Source organism: Letharia columbiana (assembly GCF_014066305.1).
Source record: "Letharia columbiana isolate WasteWater2 chromosome Unknown Sc0000012_s0, whole genome shotgun sequence".
Classification (NCBI taxonomy): Eukaryota; Fungi; Ascomycota; class Lecanoromycetes; order Lecanorales; family Parmeliaceae; genus Letharia; species Letharia columbiana.
The window spans coordinates 501,834-520,561 of record NW_023501050.1 but is presented as its reverse complement, the minus strand read 5'-3'; the positions used below and the strand labels follow the sequence as shown (position 1 = coordinate 520,561).

The 18,728-nt window shown below is 51.5% G+C and overlaps 8 protein-coding genes across 8 annotated transcripts; 4 read left to right on the top strand and 4 right to left on the bottom strand.

Moving 5' to 3' along the window:
- Positions 1 to 25: 25 nt before the first annotated feature.
- On the top strand, positions 26 to 1,773 carry HO173_004704 (uncharacterized protein; the record flags this gene model as incomplete). Its single annotated transcript, XM_037306626.1, has 3 exons — positions 26 to 218; positions 898 to 1,039; positions 1,140 to 1,773. The coding sequence occupies 3 exons, from the start codon at positions 26 to 28 to the stop codon at positions 1,771 to 1,773; spliced, it is 969 nt and encodes a 322-aa protein (XP_037166564.1).
- Positions 1,774 to 1,858: 85 nt separating this feature from the next.
- On the bottom strand, positions 1,859 to 2,300 carry HO173_004703 (uncharacterized protein; the record flags this gene model as incomplete). Its single annotated transcript, XM_037306625.1, has 2 exons — positions 1,859 to 2,089; positions 2,133 to 2,300. 2 exons carry the CDS (start codon positions 2,298 to 2,300, stop codon positions 1,859 to 1,861), a joined length of 399 nt encoding a protein of 132 aa, XP_037166563.1.
- Positions 2,301 to 2,402: 102 nt separating this feature from the next.
- HO173_004702 (uncharacterized protein) lies at positions 2,403 to 2,682 on the top strand (the record flags this gene model as incomplete). The annotated part of the gene is made up of 2 exons (XM_037306624.1): positions 2,403 to 2,414; positions 2,473 to 2,682. 2 exons carry the CDS (start codon positions 2,403 to 2,405, stop codon positions 2,680 to 2,682), a joined length of 222 nt encoding a protein of 73 aa, XP_037166562.1.
- A 1,406-nt stretch (positions 2,683 to 4,088) lies between these two features.
- On the top strand, positions 4,089 to 4,571 carry HO173_004701 (uncharacterized protein; the record flags this gene model as incomplete). Its single annotated transcript, XM_037306623.1, has 1 exon — positions 4,089 to 4,571. The coding sequence occupies one exon, from the start codon at positions 4,089 to 4,091 to the stop codon at positions 4,569 to 4,571; it is 483 nt and encodes a 160-aa protein (XP_037166561.1).
- Positions 4,572 to 5,649: 1,078 nt separating this feature from the next.
- Positions 5,650 to 8,441, bottom strand: HO173_004700 (uncharacterized protein; the record flags this gene model as incomplete). Its single annotated transcript, XM_037306622.1, has 2 exons — positions 5,650 to 6,479; positions 6,539 to 8,441. 2 exons carry the CDS (start codon positions 8,439 to 8,441, stop codon positions 5,650 to 5,652), a joined length of 2,733 nt encoding a protein of 910 aa, XP_037166560.1.
- A 571-nt stretch (positions 8,442 to 9,012) lies between these two features.
- Positions 9,013 to 10,211, bottom strand: HO173_004699 (uncharacterized protein; the record flags this gene model as incomplete). Its single annotated transcript, XM_037306621.1, has 3 exons — positions 9,013 to 9,612; positions 9,664 to 9,804; positions 9,852 to 10,211. The coding sequence occupies 3 exons, from the start codon at positions 10,209 to 10,211 to the stop codon at positions 9,013 to 9,015; spliced, it is 1,101 nt and encodes a 366-aa protein (XP_037166559.1).
- A 290-nt stretch (positions 10,212 to 10,501) lies between these two features.
- On the top strand, positions 10,502 to 12,747 carry HO173_004698 (uncharacterized protein; the record flags this gene model as incomplete). The annotated part of the gene is made up of 6 exons (XM_037306620.1): positions 10,502 to 10,588; positions 10,640 to 10,840; positions 10,890 to 11,068; positions 11,138 to 11,307; positions 11,363 to 11,685; positions 11,737 to 12,747. The coding sequence occupies 6 exons, from the start codon at positions 10,502 to 10,504 to the stop codon at positions 12,745 to 12,747; spliced, it is 1,971 nt and encodes a 656-aa protein (XP_037166558.1).
- Positions 12,748 to 18,055: 5,308 nt separating this feature from the next.
- HO173_004697 (uncharacterized protein) lies at positions 18,056 to 18,604 on the bottom strand (the record flags this gene model as incomplete). Its single annotated transcript, XM_037306619.1, has 2 exons — positions 18,056 to 18,335; positions 18,390 to 18,604. 2 exons carry the CDS (start codon positions 18,602 to 18,604, stop codon positions 18,056 to 18,058), a joined length of 495 nt encoding a protein of 164 aa, XP_037166557.1.
- Between the last annotated feature and the right edge of the window lie 124 nt (positions 18,605 to 18,728).

Genomic DNA, 18,728 nt, shown 5'->3' with positions numbered 1-18,728 from the left:
TGTCTTTGGATATTACCATGAAACAATGCATTATACGCCCCAAGCATGGTGCATCCTGTCTCCGCAGACCAACCTCCAGCACCGAAGAGTGGACCTTCTTGTAAAGTCCACGAGGTTAAAGTGGAGATTGGTTTTCAGCGTCGAGCAGACACCCCCTCGTATCTTCGTTTTCAGGGCTTGTGTTGGGTATACATTCTGTCCAAATGATAGCAATACATGTCAAATTTACATAAGTTCTTGCCTCACTCATGTGAAGACTTTCTGGTAGACTAGTTCTTACTCACAATTTGGTTACTTTCGAGTCTTGCACTTATTCTTTGCTTTTCCCCACTCGCTACTGAAGTCTACACCCCTCAGAAGTATTCACCACTCACGTTGATTTTTTCCATTCCTTCCGTTCTGCCTTTCACAAATTTATGATTCTCTATTTCTCACTCATTTCCACCAATTCACATCCTTCAGAAACATTCACCATACCGCATCCTCTACCATTTAAACCCCCCAAATCTCCAAAACTTCTTTCCCTTTCCGACTCATGTACAACCCAAAGCCACCAACACCATGTACCCTCTACTCTCCTTGTCTCCGATCAGTGGCATCGATTTCCTATACCCTAATTCAATATGTGTATTTCAGATACGATACCTTCGGCAGCAGACTTGTCTACCTGATACATCTTCGAGAACGCGTCGTTGAGAGAAGGGCCCGCAAGCCAGTAGTTTTTCCTCAGTGCAAGGCGGCGGTCGACGGCCGGAAGCAGGGATTCGGTCACCAGTACCAGCCCCTCCCCGCCCATGGTCCCTATATGAAAAAAGACAGCAAAGTCCACATCCCCCGGTCCCTTTCGCTTCAGCCTCCACAGCTCCATCCATCCCCGCCACCGATGGATCTTGCAAGGCGGCGCTCGACGGCCGGAAGCAGGGATTCGGTCCTGGTTACGGGCGACGGACACACCGCCCACCGTAGATACCCCCATCGAGCTCATTGATGTCTCAAGCGAGGGCAAGACGGACCTGCGAGGCGACGTTGGCTCGATGGCGTGAGGGTCGCTTCGGGGGGGTAATGGGAAGGAAAGAGGTTGCGATACCGGGAGTTGAATGTTGCGGGTCTGAACGAGGGGCGCGGGGTCCTCGCTGAAGATATCTCCCCATCGTTACCTCGAGTCGAGGCCCAACCGGAGGAGACGCCGAAAACCCAAAGCGAAAAAGGAAGCGGCGGACGCCTAAGGCCCCTCACACTGTCAAAAGTGGAAGGATGCCTGAGGCTAAACCATCCAAGGCCACCGACGCTCTGGACGAATTGGCTAGAGTGACAAGGTCGACTTCAAGAGAAAGGCTCGTGTTGATTGATCGTAGTGGGAGGACGCTGTTTCGTTTGGACTACGAGCCTGGGAACGTGGATGCGAAGAAGGCGGCGGACCTCCACCAGGAGTCCCTCGGCGAAGTGAAAGCCGACCTCCCCGAGGCTGTTGCCCATCAGGCCTTCGACCCTCCTTGGGCCGGAGAGGAGCCGCAGCGCCTTCCCTGGAGCCACCGCGCCGAAAATTTTCCGGTCCCCGTTCACGCTCACGGCCAGCTCGGGCAAAGACAAACGACCTTCCTGTCAACGGCGAGAGCTGCAGATGGGAAAAAGGGGGGGTGTCGAAGCTACCAGGAGGAATCGGAGAGCATCTTGACGAGGGAGAAACTCACCGGCGAGGCAATACCTTTTCGGGCCAGGGTGTGGCGTTCAACGAGCAGGCTGGCGCGTACGACACCGCTGCCCAGAACTTGACTATGGGGTCTGTGGCTGTGACGGTCGAGTGCAGCACCCCACTCCGTACAGTACAACCTCCCGTCAGAAATGAAAAGGCGTCTTTTCAGTATTTCACCCTCGGCTGCTGCATCTTGACAAGAGCAGATAGAAATCTTACGGTCCATTTGTCGGCTATGACATGAATCTGATCGCCATGCGAGGGTTCATGCTCCCCGCCATAGGGTTCCGCTTTTTGGGTTATGTGCCAGGTGGAAATGCTATGCTCGATCTCATCCATATCCGCATCGAGGCGTCGCTCCACAAGCTGGAGATTATGTACGCGGATATGTAGCTTCTGTGGGGTGAATCTGCCGGACGCAACTGTCCAAGGGATTTACCGGTTCTTCACCTGTGCTTGTGAGAGAGCCGATGAGGTCCTGACCCTTAACGCTCATACACCCGAGGTATCTAACATCGCATCGGACGCCAGCGGCGGCCGTCGAGACTGAGGTATTGAACGCTCGCACTATATATCCCCTCGACCTGAACGATGAGAGACTCTTCATACAGCCTGGGAAAGCGCAGACACTGCCTTCTCGTTCGTTCGTTGGTGCTGAGACGTTCGGCGCACCACAGATATACAGCAAGGAGTGGTTGACTCACCCACTATGACATGGGGCGTTGGTACAATCTCCACGGGGATGGTGTTTCTGGGAATCCTGACTGAGTACTGTGTAGCTTCCAAAGCTCGGCCCTCGTACCCATATGGGCGAAGACCGTCTGGAGCAGTACGATGGCTGCTGCAACATGCGCCGAGCTGTCAGTCATAAACTGTCGGGGAGCCGATGGCAGGACAAGTTCCAGCTAGCTGGCGGTATCGGGGCACAGGCCGAGGGCTCCGCTCACCCATATTTCAGACCGAATTGGACATCGGGCCCATGGAGCTAGACGCAGCCTATCTTGCTAAAGAGCGAGGAAATCTTTCCTGCTATCCATGTGGTTCTCCTGATAGTCGACTGACTCATTGATTGCAGCTGGGAATGGCCGGTATGGGCAGCAGGTACATGGACGAGGGGGTGTGCGTTTGTGGTGTCTACCTGCGTATTTCTGGTAGCGACTATGTGTGGATAATGCCTTGCTGCTTCCGACGCATCCACTCCCGCTGTCTTCAAAAATGGTCGACCGAGATGGAAAAAGTGCACGGGGGTATGCGCCCCGGGCGCGTCGATCTCACTCGCACGGAGGCGGAGTTTCAGGTTTATTACGAGTGTGAGTGTGGAAGCCGCTTGCCATTGTCATTCAAGGGTGACACTATAACGACGGTCTCTTTTGTAAGGAGGAAAATTGTTTTCGAGACGATCGAGCACATTCCTGTATTCGACAGAGCGGTGGAGGTTGGAGCTCAAGCTGATAATAGGTTTAGATTGAGAGGATCGGAAATGGACGATTAAGTTGGACATCGAGGTACCACGACCAGACCAGCAACGAACACGACATGGAGGTCACTTGAGGGAACAAATTCCGGCTTATGCAAGCGCTGAACCATACCCGCCGAGAGAACATTTGCTTGGCCGGTCGCCTTCCTTACTTACTCCACGGGCACTCGTACCCAGATCGGGGTCTCGTGGACAATGGCCGCTGTGGATCCTTTTGGCCTGACAACTTATCCGTGAGTCCTCCATGCCGCTGTGGATGGAAGTCGCCAAGGTACTGTCGGAGGATACATCGCTGAAGCCAACGGGCCCACCCCCATCTATCTGAGAAGGGCATCACGTTTGAATAGGATAGCTAGATTAAGATGAGATCGTCTACCGCTCTAGAGGATCATCTGAACGGATATGTTGCCGAGCAGGAAATGAGTCCTCCTACGATCAAGCAGCCATGTCACGAAGACCCGTGATCCTACTGGAGCGATGTGAGAGATATTTTGAGATGACAACTGCTGCGCGAAGATTTGAGGCTCGGATTCGTTATCATCCGTCTTAGACTTGCTGATTCAGATGGCCGTGAATGAAACGATGACCGTGTTCGCGTCGCTCGAAAAGGCAGCTGACGTGGGCGTGACTCCGATCGCAGCGATATTGAGAGCGCCATTGGCTCCGCCCGGAGCGCAGAGACGGCGCTGGCTCTCAGGGTAGCTCAGACGATGGCAAGATGTCTGGGAAGAAAGAAGTGCACGGGCCGAGAAAGCCGAGACATTCGCAGAATCGACATAATCCACATCAGTATGGGCGTGCATTATAAACATAGAGGGTGCGAATCAGGAACCTTACATCTTGGAGAAAGGCCACAATACCACACCTGACGAAGCCTTTCGGCTCTGCTTGAAAGAAGAGAGAGAAAACATTGGACGGATGGCTTGGCCGAATACAGCGGAAAAGCGGGAGATGAAAGATTCAGCGTTAGAAGAACGAGCGAATGAGCACGTTCCTTTCCCAGGCAAGAAAGCCGTCAGAAAGCGCAAAATGGCTGCAGGATCGCCTAATGCGGAGCCCGAAGCTGGCCACGCGGCGCGAAAAACACCCTACCTTGTTCCATGCGTCAAATTACTATGTGGCAATCACGGTGTGATGGTGGACGAATTCATAAGCTTGTATATCGGTGAAGAGGGTATCTCGGAGATCATTGAACCGGTCTTCGAGGTCACGGATCCGGTGTTCCGGGAATTGCTGGCACTTGGCCAATCCGAAAGAGCAGAGGCAGCCAAGAGGATATTACAGCCACTGGACGTCTTTTCAAGCGATATGATGGCGTCCATGCGAGTGTTGAATGTTCCCGCAGGAGCTGCATTCTGGGAAGAATTTCCGTCGTACGTTTCCCAAAGATACAGTCGATGAATCTACTGACCACCTCATGATATATAACGGGTCTGGCCGCGCGCGGGTGAAAAGGATGCTATCAAGAACCGAGCAGCAACGCAGCATAAAAGGCGAGGTCTATCGAAAAGGCCACTCGACCTGTTTCTGTGCAGCAGCGTGGGAGCCGGAAAGTACTCGGGAAATGGCGTCGCGTCGGCGTCGCGAAAGACGGAGAATGCAGGGAGTACTCATGCACATCGTTAAACCGGTCGGTATTGATACCATCCATATATATATATTCTTTGGGGATATATACCTCTTTGTCAAAAAGGGGTTCGGAACGGTCGGGGAAGACCCGGAGGCTGTTGGATGTGATCGAACCGGAGCGACGAAAGATTTCATTCACGACGGTCAATCTGTCTCATCGTCAGCGATTCAACGAGTGATGCACCGAAAGGTTTTAGAAAGGTAGGGAAGGCCCGCTTCAGACCTGGGTACGCTGTGCTCCCGACTGCCGTAAAGAAGTGGTTCTCTGAGGAAAGCTTTCGGCAAAAGGACCAAAACTCCCTTGCTCTTTCTGGTCGGTGAACGAGACGTCTCCCTTGCAACTGCGGTTGATACCGAAACGTCGGGAATCGGTGGCAACAATGCCTTCCTTCCATCAACTGGCTCAAAAATCCGGCAATCGGATCCAAACCGCAAGCAGCACCGAGCTCGGAACGATGGGATTGGAAGGACATCCTGTGGCCCGCTGGTGAAAGACCGGGGTTTCTGGACGCAATGAGTGCGGGAGCGTTGTGCTGGTGGTTGAGCATGTGAATGTGTACCCGATTGGACGTGGTGGTGCTTCGTTGGGTCAAGGATCTGGCCACGCTTGCGGAAGTCTTCTGGGCCGGGAGAGAATTCTGGCCTGTTCTTACCAGTGCTAATACTGGAATGTGAACTACATGATCAGGTTGGTGTATAGACGACAGAGCAAAGATCCAAGCCCTTAGAAAACAAGCACTGTAGAGTAGACGAGTGATGATTTTCCCAGATCTACCTATGTGCTCCCAGCTATGAACAAAACACACCATCAAACTCCTAGCTGTGATCAGGAAGTTAAAGCAGAAATGATTCAAGAAGACAAATCTCCCCTCCTGTCCCATATCCTCTGAATGGCCACCCCGGGGGTAGGTACATTCGGCCCGCCCCCCACAGGCGGAGGATCAATCAGCTCTTGCGGTGGCGGCGGCGGCGCGCTCTTGCCTCCAGTCCCATCAAAGTATTTGGAGAACTCCTTGTTCTCATCAAACGGTCTCTTCCCCAGTATTCTTACCAGATCATCCCGCCCAATCACCTCCTTGCTAAGCAACTCCTCTGCAACCAGACCAATTTCCTTCTTTTTCTCGGTGAGCAGATCTCGGCACTGCTTGTACGCATCGTCGATAATACGCCGGACTTCGCTGTCGATGTTTTGGGCAGTGGCTTCGGAGAAAGGCTTATGCAACTGCTGCTGCTGATCGTCCTCGTAGAAGAGGTAGCCAATCTTAGAGGACATACCCCATTTCGTCACCATAGCCGTTGCCATTCGTGTGACTTTGTTAAAATCGTCACTTGCTCCCGAGGTTACGGTGTCGAAATGCAACTCTTCACTGACACGGCCAGCGAGTGTCATAGCCATACGGTCCATGAGCTGGTTGACATTCATCAAGTAGGCGTCTCCCTGGGGGAGATACTGCGCGTAGCCGAGAGTACCTCGGCCGCGGGGAATGATGGAGACTTTGAGGAGAGGATCGGCGTATTTGAAGAACCAGCCGCAGATAGCGTGGCCGGCCTCGTGGTAGGCGACTGTGCGTTTCTCCTCAGGATTCAGAACTAGGGATTTCTTTTCAAGACCACCAATGACGCGCTCGATGGCTTGCTCGAAGTGGGTCATTGTTACCTTGTCGGCGCTTGTGCGGGCAGCTAAAGAAGCCAGGATTAGCCCGGAATCTCCTGTGAAAGGAAAAAGGCAAAAGGCTTACCGATGAGAGCGGCTTCGTTGACGCAATTGGCAATGTCGGCGCCAGAAAAGCCTGGAGTGAGTGCTGCTAGCCTGCCAGTCAAGTGATCCATGTCCTCGCTCGTCACTATCTTTCCAAGATGCACCAGGAATACTTGCTTTCGACCTTCCGTAGTTGGGCGGTCGATGGCGATATGTCTGTCAAAGCGACCAGGACGTAGAAGAGCCTGGTCCAAAACGTCTGGTCTGTTGGTACCTGCCAGCACGACGACCTGTTCGGTAGTGTTGAAGCCGTCCATTTCCGTCAGAATTTGGTTCAATGTCCCCTCTCTTTCGTCGTTGCCTCCTGAAAATCCACCCTTGCCTCTCGCTTTACCCACGGCGTCAATCTCGTCAATGAAGATAATGCAAGGCGCGTTTTTGCGAGCGTTCTGGAAGAGATCCCTGACACGCGAGGCTCCAACACCAACGAAGATCTCCACGAATTCGGAACCGCTTATGCTGAAGAAAGGTACTTGTGATTCTCCCGCCGTAGCCTTCGCCAATAGTGTCTTACCGGTACCTGGCGGACCAGACAGAAGCGCACCTCGAGGGATCTTAGCTCCTAACCTTTGGTATTGGTCCGGCGTTTTCAAGAAGCTGACAAATTCCATGATCTCTTGTTTGGCCTCGTCCATACCAGCTACGTCCTTGAAGCGGACCTGGACCTCCGTTTCATGGTTGAACTTCTTAGCTTTGCTTTTACCGATCCCAAATATCCCACTTGAACCACTAGCCCCGCCCCCACCAGCACGCCTCGAAAACCAGTAGATTGAGAGGACAAACAAGATCGTTGGGGCAAGAGGCATCAAGACGTTGATCCAACCTGTCTCATTCACATAGGATACTGGTATGCGCTCCGAGCTGGGGATGCCTAGCGAGTTCTGCACATCCTCCAATTGTCTCTCGAATGCCTCCACAGATCCAATGCTGAAGTAATAACGGAAATTGCCGTGCTGTGCTGGGCTTTCGGGGTACATTCTACCAGTAGCCTCCCGGTGGAGGTCAACGCGGACTCTGTGGCGATTGATCACTGTAAGCTTGTCCACCAGGCCCTTGTCGAAGAATGTGGTCTTGAATTCTTGGAACGTTATATCCTTCGAGTTCTCGCTTGGCATGACGGTACGGTATAGCAGGTAGGCTACGAAAGCAGTGGCCAAGAATGTTCCTGTGTCCAGTTTCGCTGTGAATTCTTTGAAATTCATCTCCCCAGGCTTCTTCTTATCATCTCCCTTGGACTTTTCCTTCTTTCCCTGCTTTTCCTCTCCTGACTTTGGGCCGACGAAGCCTTTACTCTCCTCTGCAATGCGTTTTGAAGCTTGTTCACGTGCCAATCTTCCAGTCCAAGAAACTAGCTTCGCAGCACTTGCAATGTCCAGAGGCCGATTTTTCAGATTTTCCATGACCTCTCGAACCTCAGAGGGTATGCCTTTGCGTTTGAACTCCTCAAAAGACTTTTCAACCGCGTTCGCGTCTGAAGCAGGCAGCCCCTTCCTGATTGTACTCAGCAGGCTGTCCAACGCCTCTTGTTCCTCCTTGGTGAGCATAGACATTTGAGGAGAGTCTGTCTGTTGTTTGGCATCTGAGGCGCCTCGATGAGACAAAGGACCTGCATCGCTGTAGAGGCTCTCGAAGCCCCGTGCGGGCTTTCCTGGCCTGCTCCCATCTCTCGTCACCTGCTTTCCACCTGTATTGGCGTTCAGATTTTTGCCGTCTTTCGGATCCCCAGGCTTGACAGTGGAGTATGTGCGTATCGTCGACGCCGGGTGGTACGCTGTTCGTGCGATGGATCTGCGGAGAGAGCGGGACAGTGGGCAGACATTCGTGTCGATATGCGTCGTCGCTAATCTGGCGAGGCTGCTCGATCGCCGGAAGAGCGTGGTCATGATAGGATGGAAGAGAGCAGGGAAGGAGCTGTATGCTTGTAGACCGTCAGAGTAGAGCCTACTACGGCAATTGAGGGTTGTTCCTGGTCCTTCTAGCAATGTGAATGAAGTAAAGACTGATTCGAAGATCAGGTGGCGGGTCCACAGTGATGGGGCTTTCCATACTCAGTGACGAGCCTTTTGCCTCAATCCTCGGACATGCCAAGATCGCTTAACCCCTTCGAGTTAGTTCGGGGTTCTGCTTATACAATCGCGTTAGTGCGTTCTGTGACCTCGGTTATTCGTTCACGCCAAGATACCTCTTTCATCTGCAACGGCAGGGAATGTGGGAGTAATGCTACATAATGAGTTTGTAGTATATAGACAGGCGCAACAACGAATCAATGCTGCCTTGCAGACTAATCTTTGGACCAAAATTTCAAGCCAAATTAGTCCCATTTTTGCCATAGAGTGGTATTCGTGATGCTTCGCTATCCTCGTTCAATGCTTTCAATGAATTGGTCATCCCTATGTCGCAAAATCTCCAGGTCAATTGGTCCATTGTTCGGATTCTCCATTCGTTTTCTCTTCATCATTTCACGACTTGCTTCGAGACCCGCTGATCGCTGAAATTTCCCGGCGGACCTCCGGGCAGCTTCGGTAGGAATTTCCCAACCCTCTTTTGATACTCCTTGTACTCTGGGTACTTCCTCGCCGATATGAGCTCCGTGAACCACGTCGATGCCTGAAACAGAATTAGGTATGCCACTGCTCCAATAATTGACCAGTTGTAGTATGTCTGCGTGACCCAGCAAGACCATCCGTAGAGCAGAACCCAGACAGACTGCTCTGCTGCGAAGTTGGGGTGACGGCTATATGCCCACAATCCGGTGGTATTGAAGCCGCGGTCAAGGGTTTCTTGGTCGAAGCATTTGGGGACTTTGGCTGTCTCTTGGTACTCCTTCTTCGCCGAATGGTAGGCTAAAATCCTTGCCGTTAGTGATGTGATGGTCCAGAAACCGACTGAGAGGTAGCATGACTCACTCCATTGCTGCCCATCGGCGTAGAATGCCAAAAATACGAGGAATCCCCATGCTCTCGAGAACACCACATCTGCAGTTGTCCAAGCAGGTGTGCTTTTCGTCGAGAGTAAAAGGACGTAGGTTGGTGTCGCCACAAGGAAAAGGAGGATCTGTGCTGTCGTTCAGCGAGGTTCCTGAAGAAATGTACAAATTTTCCTCACACTTTGAGCCAAGGAGATGAAGACGACGTTGAAGATGAAGAACAACGGCGGGCTGATATATTCCTTCAGGACATCCCATCGATAATCTTCGGAGCCAATGCTGTAGCCTCCTTTGCGCCAGTAATTGTATGTCAATCGCGCCTAATCCAGTCAGTAAAAGCCTGTTACGATTGCAGGTGGAGACTCACGCTCCAGAAGGTACTAAAAAGCAGCAGCATATCCAGCCGTCGAGTTGACAAGCCTGTAGCATGTGCATAGGCTGTGAAGTGGGCATTATATAGTGTAGGTAAGACGCTCCAACACCGATCAACTTGCGAGTAGTTCCTGTTGATTTCCGAGACGACCAGGAATATGGGAAAGAGGAATAATGAGAAGGCGAAGGCGGATATTAACGGGTTGGTGGAGACATAGAGGACTTTGAGAGCTTGAAGATTTGTGATGTTCTCGAATATTTGCTGCGGTAGGTCGTACAGCTGGGCAATATAAGGCAGGACCGTCTTGCTGTAGTCAGTACATTCAGCAATGGATCTGATCACCGGTAAAGCCATGGCGCTGCGTTGACGACAGAATGCGAAAGGTATATAGAGTAAACAACGACAGGAAGTCAAATGTTGCCGTCATCAAAAGTCACAAACTCTTTGTCGATCCTTGCTGCAGGGTCCATTTCTTTCGGCACGAGCCGAAGGCGTCATTCTGTGCGCTTCAAGGAAAGCTCAATCGTTCCTTCCACGTACTCGTATCCCCCAATCTGTATTGCTTCAAGAAGCGAGGAACAAAATTCGAAACATGGGAGTGACTCAGTCTATGTGTTATGCAAGAGTTCGAATGAGAAGACGGCATGGCACGCAAGATCCTCTGCGTTGCTGAGAAGCCAGCCATTGCCAAATCTGTAGCTCAGCATCTGAGCGGAGGACAAGTGACCACGGTAGGTGGATTTTTTATTGTTTGTAGTGGTTTGTAGCTCACAAATTTGAAGCGAAGCATTACCGGCAATCCATACGTAAAGAATTACGACTTCGATTTCAACTTTGGTCCACCATGGGGCAACTGCTCCGTGACAATGACAAGCGTCCTCGGGCATCTCACTGAGCTCAAATTCCCAGCTCAGTACAATCAATGGCATTCGCCGCCCCCGTGGTCTTTGTTCGACGCTCCTGTTGAGGATGTGGTAAACCAGGTATGGTTTCCGCTGGTCTGCCTGACATCACAATCTCAAACGAGTTTAGGACAAGAAAGCTATTGCAGATAATATCGCGCAACAAGCCCGATACTCTAGAGCTCTTTTCGTTTGGACTGACTGCGATCGAGAGGGCGAGCACATCGGTTCAGAGGTGCGACGAGCGGCTTTTCAGGGCAACAGGTCGCTTGAAGTAAAAAGAGCGCAGTTCAATAACACCGAGAGAGCGTATGTCAAAATATGCGTAATCACTATCGAGTCGGTCTCTTTTGGCTAATTTGATCCTCAACGTTGTAGACATGTGGTTAGAGCTGCTCAAAATGCGATCAACCTGGACGAGCGACAAGTCAATGCCGTCGCAGCACGAATAGAGTTGGATCTACGCATCGGGTACGCTTTTACGCGGTTTAACACGCTGACTTTGCAGGTGATGGGTGGAGATCTCAGTGAAAGAGTCATCAGCTATGGTGCGCCTTCAGGCCTGATCCTATTTCGTGGAAAATCATCTCTAACATCGGGTAGGATCCTGCCAATTTCCTACACTGGGCTTCGTCGTAGACAGGTATTTCAGAGTCAAAAATTTCGTGCCCGAAAAATTCTGGAGCATCAAAGTCATGCATCTTCGTGACGATATGGAAGTGACATTTTCATGGCGACGACATCGTTTATTCGACCGGGTATCTGTTGTGATCCTTTTCGAAAGGTGTCTCACAGCACGAATGGCAAAGGTCACTAAATTACAGAAGAAGCCAACCAGTAAATGGAGACCTTTGCCACTGACGACGGTGGAGCTGCAGAAACTTGGAAGCATGTACCTTCGTATGGACAGTCAGAGGGTGATGAAGGTACTCTTCTCCGTCCTCCGCGCTCTACGATTTCACTGATATCTTCGATAGATCGCCGAGGACCTGTATAACAAAGGCTGGATCAGTTACCCACGTACCGAAACCGATTCATTCGACAAAGGCATTGATCTAAGGATTCTTATTGAGAAGCAAGTCCAGGACAATGCATGGGGCCCCTACGCGCAAGGACTCCTGGCTGGAGGTTTCAAGTGGCCACGCAGCGGCCGTAACAATGACCAGGCCCATCCGCCTATCCATCCAGTTAACTATGTTTCCCTTGCTGCTCTCTCGGGTGACGATCGCCGAGTGTACGAATTTGTGGTCCGAAGGTTCCTCGCTTGCTGCTCGGAAGATGCGAAAGGGGAGTCGACAATTGTCGAGATCGAGTATGGTGATGAGACGTTCTTCACCAATGGGTTGATCGTGTTGGAGCGCAACTACTTGGACGTCTATCCATATGAGAAGTGGACAAGCAGCCAGCCTTTACCCAGGTTCAACATGCACGAGACCTTCGAGCCAACAGAAGCAAACATAACAGAAGGCGAGACCACTGCACCAGGGTATTTGACCGAGCCTGAGCTTATCAGCCTAATGGACGCCAATGGTATAGGCACTGATGCAACAATGGCCGAGCATATCGCGAAAATCAAGGATCGAGAGTATGTCATGACCCAAGCCCGAGCAGGCGGCACTGCCCAAGCCAACAGCACTAACGGCAGAGGAGGTCGCGGTGGCCGAGGTGGTAGAGGGGGCGCTCAAGGTGGTAGTAACGCAGGCAACGGAGGAGGTGGAGGCTCTGTGCAGCAGTTCATCCCAACTACTCTTGGTGTTGCTCTGATCGAAGGGTATGATGGTATAGGATTGGAGACGAGTCTGGGCAAGCCGTTCCTGCGTAAGGAGATGGAGATCAAGATGAAAGAAATTTGCGCTGGGACGAAGAGTCGGCATGACTTTGTTCAGGAGACATTGGAACAGTATAGGGAGGTGTTTGTGAGGACACAGCAGCAGGTTGGGGTGCTGAGAGCCGCTTGCAGGAAGTATGTCTTTGGTGACCAGCCGTGATATGCAGGCTTCTGAAGGCGTTGTATCCCGTCTCTTTGACCCATGCATGCATGCATGCATGTATGTATGTATGTATTGAGCAGCGGATTTATGAAACGAAGGGCCTCGTACCCGAGTTTGGACTGGCTCAGCAGCTTCAGCGTTCAGCAATGTCGCAATTTCGAACGCAATTTCAAACGGCCAGATACCCCTGGTGTCCCCTCTGTCACTGGCCCCAAGCCTCTCATCATACTATCGCATTCTGTACCCAGGGCCACCATCAGAGCCAACAGGGGGTCCTTCTCCGCTTAAACTGATATTTGCAGACTCGGCATCCGTCAACCGCGTCGAGCTTATGGGAGAAGGCCTCCGGGTATGTGTTACGCTCAAAATTGCCCAGCTTTTCGTCCATTGTTTTTGTACCTCTTGAGCGAAATTTTGGGCAGGAGACGGGAACATGCCCCTAAGCAGGCAGCCCTTATACATCTTTAGCGCTCAAGAAAGGCGTAGCGTACAGGTGACACATACCCTTCCTTCTTGGAACTCTCTTCTGGTGCCCCGTCGAGCCCGTGAAAACGAGAGGACCAGCCCTTGCATATGAGTCGCTGCGCGCTCAGGCGTTCTTGCTGGGAGCGTTGCTGATTGGTAGGTAGTCTTGGAGAGCACAGTCAGTGATCGAACTTCGAAAGGTCAAAGACATTGAGGAATCGTGAGCGAAGGATCTTGGTGGAGAGCCTGGCGGATTCCTTCACGCATCGCGCCTGCCGCATCGATGCAGATGGTGCCGTGTATTACGATCACTGATAGCTGTGTATCAACAATGCTTTAGACAAGAACTGCTCTTCGTGCTACCTACACATCTGGCAAACAGACCATATGTAGTAGACACCACTGCCCCTTTTTTCGCCACACCATCCTACAAGCTTTCTGTCAAAGCCGCTGAGCACATTGTCAACGGCGTCGCCGTATCTTGCCATTTACGTTGAGCCGATGGGAGCAGAAAGCTTGAGTAGACTACCTTCTATTGACTTTTGTGTAGCTATGTAGGGGAACAGTGCTCGCTCGTTCTTCTTCACCAACCCGTTGTAGCAGAGATACAGAATTCCACCAAATTGGTTGCATCCCCGTTCGTCCATGATTGTAGTGCTTCCATTTACCAGTATCCCATCTTTGTAAATGGAAGCAAGAGTCTGAGGAGCGCAGGGGAGGTCAGGGTTCGGTGTCACGGTCGCAGGTCCGCTGCCAGTATGCCTCGCCACTTCCTAAGCTCTTTCCACGAACACGTTCCTGCAACTTCAGCGTCTAGGGAGATTATTTCGAGATCATCATCGAGGCATCGGTATCACCCTCCGACTGTTTCCCTCCCCTGGAAACCTGCAGATACGTAGAAGCTGCCTTCGCTCCTGCGCGTCGTCCCTCTGCGTGCAGGCCTCAATATCCACACACATTGCCTACCTGATTCGGCTGCTCTCCAGTTCGTAGGTGAGATATCACTAGTGTGCCCCGCAGGAAAAGAATAAGTCACCTAACAAGCTCGCTAAGCCTTTAAATCATGGCCAAGAATAGGGAGAATATTGCAATATAATTTACAGCAAGAGCACCGCACCTTCTCTGATCGGATGCTTCGGCCAAAACTTGGGACTATTCTTGCTCTCTCTCCTCCCGTTTTCTGGAGTCCAAACAAAAATCTGGCGATGGTGCAATAAATTGAAGAAGAGAAAGGACGAAAAGCGTTCGCTTACCTGTTTTTTTCCTAGAGTTGCCACCTAGAACGTTTGAAGCATTTGTTTCAGCGAAAGCAATCCACCCTTTCAGCCTCTGAAACTTGGTCCAAAAATCAGACGATTTTTGCTCCATCTTTCCCCGTTCTGATGGAATTTTTCGATGCTGTGGTCGTGATGCAATAAATCGAGACAGCATTTCGGCAGGCTTTTGGGATTTTGGTCCTTGGCAATGCCCAGAGAGTTGATCTGGGTGATCTGGTGATTGCGCTAACGGAGGCCCCTCAGGTATAAGTATCTGGGTTTTCTCCCAATATTTCTTCTTCTTTCAACATCACCTTCCACAGGACTGGGGACTCACCGGTTGAGGCCCCCCAAGCACCCTCTCTTCACTTCGCTAAGTCTCCCTTCCTTTACCTCCTAACATTTCCTATTCCTTCCTCACACTCACTTGGGTCAGTGACCTCGCTGACGCTGTCGCAGACTACCTTCACCCCGACCCTACCCCCTTCCCTCTGGGCAAAGTCCCAGCGTGCCGGATGATGTTAGGAGCCATATAATTGCCACTTAGGGGGACTCCTGAGCTGGGCCTTCTCGTGGCGAGTCCTGTTAATTCCCTTCGGGGTAACTGACGCAGCTCTTCTCCTTTCTTTCCTTTATCTTACCTCTTCTTCCTTCTCACTCTCCTCTCTCTCTCTCTCTCTCTCTCTCTCTCTCTCTCTCTCTCTCTCTCTCTCTCTCTCTCCCTCTCTCTCTCTCTCACTCCCTTCTCATCCTTCCCTTGCCTTCCCTCCCTTCCCTTCCCTTCCCTCCCTTCCGTCCCATGTCTTCTTCTCTTCCTTCCCTCTCTTCCTTATCGGCCATATACCTGAATTTATCTTGCTATATTTTCCGATCTAGTACCTCAGCACGGTCTTGGGCTTTGTCGCAGCGCTGGGGCTCAACCTTGCGGGGTTGCTAACCAAGACCATCTTCTTACTCTCTTCTCCTGTCTTCTTCCTCTTCTCATCTTTCTTCTTCTCCTTCCCCTTCTACTCCTGCCACTGACCTCGCTGCCTCTGACCTCGCTGCCTCTGACCTCGCTGCCTCTGACCTCGCTGCCTCTGACCTCGCTGCCTCTGACTTCGTCGCCTCGAACTCACGGCTTTCAACTTTGTCGCCCATCCCCTCGCCGCCTCTTACCACGCTGCCCTTCGCTCTATCCTATACTATTCCAGCCTGATCTCACCTCACCTCACCTCACCTCACCTCACCTCACCTCACCCACCTCACCTCACCTCACCTCACCTCACCTCACCTCACCTCACCTACCTTCTTCTCCATACCATCCCAACCTATCCCATGCCGCCTTCTCCCACGCCACCCTCTCATACCAACCTCTCCTACGCTATCCTCTTCCATCCCAGCACCATCCCAACCTTCCCTCATCTTACTTACCCCTCCCTCCCTACCTATCTGCCTCCATCCATTCCATCCCTCCCATCCCATCCCATCCCATCCCATCCCATCCCATCCCATCCCATCCCATCCCATCCCATCCCATCCCATCCCATCCCATCCCATCCCATCCCATCCCATCCCATCCCATCCCATCCCATCCCATCCCATCCCCATCCCCATCCCATCCCATCCCATCCCATCCCATCCCATCCCATCCCATCCCATCCCATCCCATCCCATCCCATCCCATCCCATCCGCCCATCCCATCCCTCAAGCCCGTGTCTCTTCTCCATGCGAACATCTATCTGAATGTATGGTTATATCTTCCGATGTACTGCGGGAAGAATCTTGGCCTTGACGCGGCCCCGCAGCTCAACCTTCGGGTTGCTAACAAGATTCATCTCCTTTGTCTCTCTTTGGTGCTGGTCTCTCTTCTCTCTTCTCACTTCTCTCCATCTTCCTCCTTCATCTTCTGCCTACCCTTCCTCTCTTTTTCTCGCCTCTATCCTATGCCTTCCATCGAATCCCATGCCTTGCATCCCCATCCCTTCCATCCCCATCCCTTCAAGTCCCATTCCCACCATACCAGCCCAGCTCAGCCCACGTCTCTTCCATCGTCGATCATCTATCTGAATATATCATTGTATATGTCTCGATGTACCCTAGTATGGGTTTGGCCATGACGTGGCACTAGGGTTCAATGGATCTCCATTGCCAACAAGACCAATCTCCTACCCTTCTAATTCTCTTCGCGACCTTGTACATAGATAACTAGGAAGAACAACCAATCAAGATAACATCCATACAAAATACTATCAAGTACTTGCCACAAACTGTATGCACTCTGAACCATCTTGATCGTTATCGCTTAATGAAAAATTAATCTTTGCGCAATGAGCTGTACTCCATCGACCACAGATTGCGCAGTGATGAGGCAGATCTGCTCGTTCTTGCATATGAATTAAGTAGAAATAGATTGATTGCTACGGAGAGTTGACCGCAAGCGCTGCAGAGTATGACCCGAAATGCACAACAAAAAAACAAACAAAGTCCAAAATAGCACCGCGAAAAGAAGATGAAGAATTGCGTACAAGTTATACATCCTCAACTAGTACGCATGAATCTTTAGTAGGAAGGATGGTGGTCGCTGTCGAGATCTACACTCAACCTAATCTTGATGAAGCCTCAAGACCGAGCGACTCAAGAGATGCCGCAAATGCCTAACAGGAACACTTATCGCACGTGCCGAAGACGTAGCAGGCGTTTGAAAGCTCTCGGGATATGTCGTTGGGAGAAGTTTAGTGGCGAGAGACAGCCGTGTGGCAGGTGAATACTAAATATCGGTAGGGCATGGGATACGTGGCATTACTGGCACCCTAGAGCTCAGCGTGTTATTTGGGGCAGAGGACGGTAGTGTGATGTTGAAGTCCATCTTCATGACTTAGGGACGAGAGTTGATGTATTGTTTCGAGTTGTTGCAGATGATTGGAGGGAGGGGGAGGAGACGTGAAGAGTGGAAGGGTTGACTCGGCTTGCGTCTGTGCGTAGGGCTGACTGACTATGGGTACTTTAATGAGGTCCACATTTGGAAATTAGAGCAGTCTCGGCATACATGAATTTACGGCTGGAAATCCTTGGACTTGTGCACATCTTGGGGTCGTCAACGTCTACACGAGTCCTTAGAATTCTTCAGACACTCTAGTTACTACGGCGTGGATATCGACACTCTGCGAGAAATGGGTATGGGTAGCTAAGGTTAATGACCTTACCTTAAGCTCTTCGGTACGTCAACCTTCACCCTCTCTATTAGCCTCTACCAATGTGCTCCAGTACCGGCAGTCTCAGGCGTCAGATTCTTGTAAATGGTCGCCGTATACTCAATCCAATATGCTTGCACATTCTTCCGATGCTTATACCTCTGCCGTGCTACCTCCTCCAAACCTCCCCCAGTGACTTCCACCGCTTTCATTGACACTTGCCATGAAGGTTTCCCATCGAGGCGAGCTACCAGCTCTGTGACTCCCCGCATTGACAGTAAACGCAAGCGATTCACCCTCCTGCAATAGAGCAATGGCTCTATCGACGGCCTCGAGCGGCAAGTCACCATCTCCGGGACCCAAAGCGGCACAAACGACCACTACATCCCGATTCCCGTGGTTGAGTCAAATCAGCGGCCACAAAATCGTCGTAGACGTTTGGTCGATCCCTTAATGCAGCTGACGAGGCTCATTTCTAGAAGATTGGTATCGATGAGACTTCGGATTCCAGGCTTGCCTGTGAGCTGCTTCCGGAGCTCCGCGCCGACGATACCCTTGCCGGCTGCTACGTCCAGAATGCCTGAAGGACCGACGAGGTTCTCGGAAACAGCAGAAGATGCGAGGTGCTGGTTCAGAAATTGCACCAGGATTCGCGGAGACTCGCATGCTAGCAGTTCGTGGACGTTGTACCTGTGAAGGATTCTAGCCTGGCATAGTGAAAGTGCCTGGACAACCTTGACTTACTCATAGAGACCTGGCTGAGCATACATGGTATTGTAATCGTGAATGCGAATTTTCTGCTTCCGAGCCATTGCTTTGAGCGTGATATAACCCGCCACTACCGGAATCTCTTCACTTACACTGTTGTTTGCAACGTTCTCATTCTGCCATCTGCTGGTTTTCAGTTTGTACGCTATCGAGATAGTACTGTCGGAGGCGTCTTTCGGTACGATGAGCATTTTGTAGTGGTTGGGGTAGTTTAAGTTGAGATCCGGGCCAAGCTTCTAATCCGCCGGTCCTTTTCGCCGTGGTTGATCATGACTGGATGGGGAAGACGAGTTGATACAAGATGGTGATGACCGC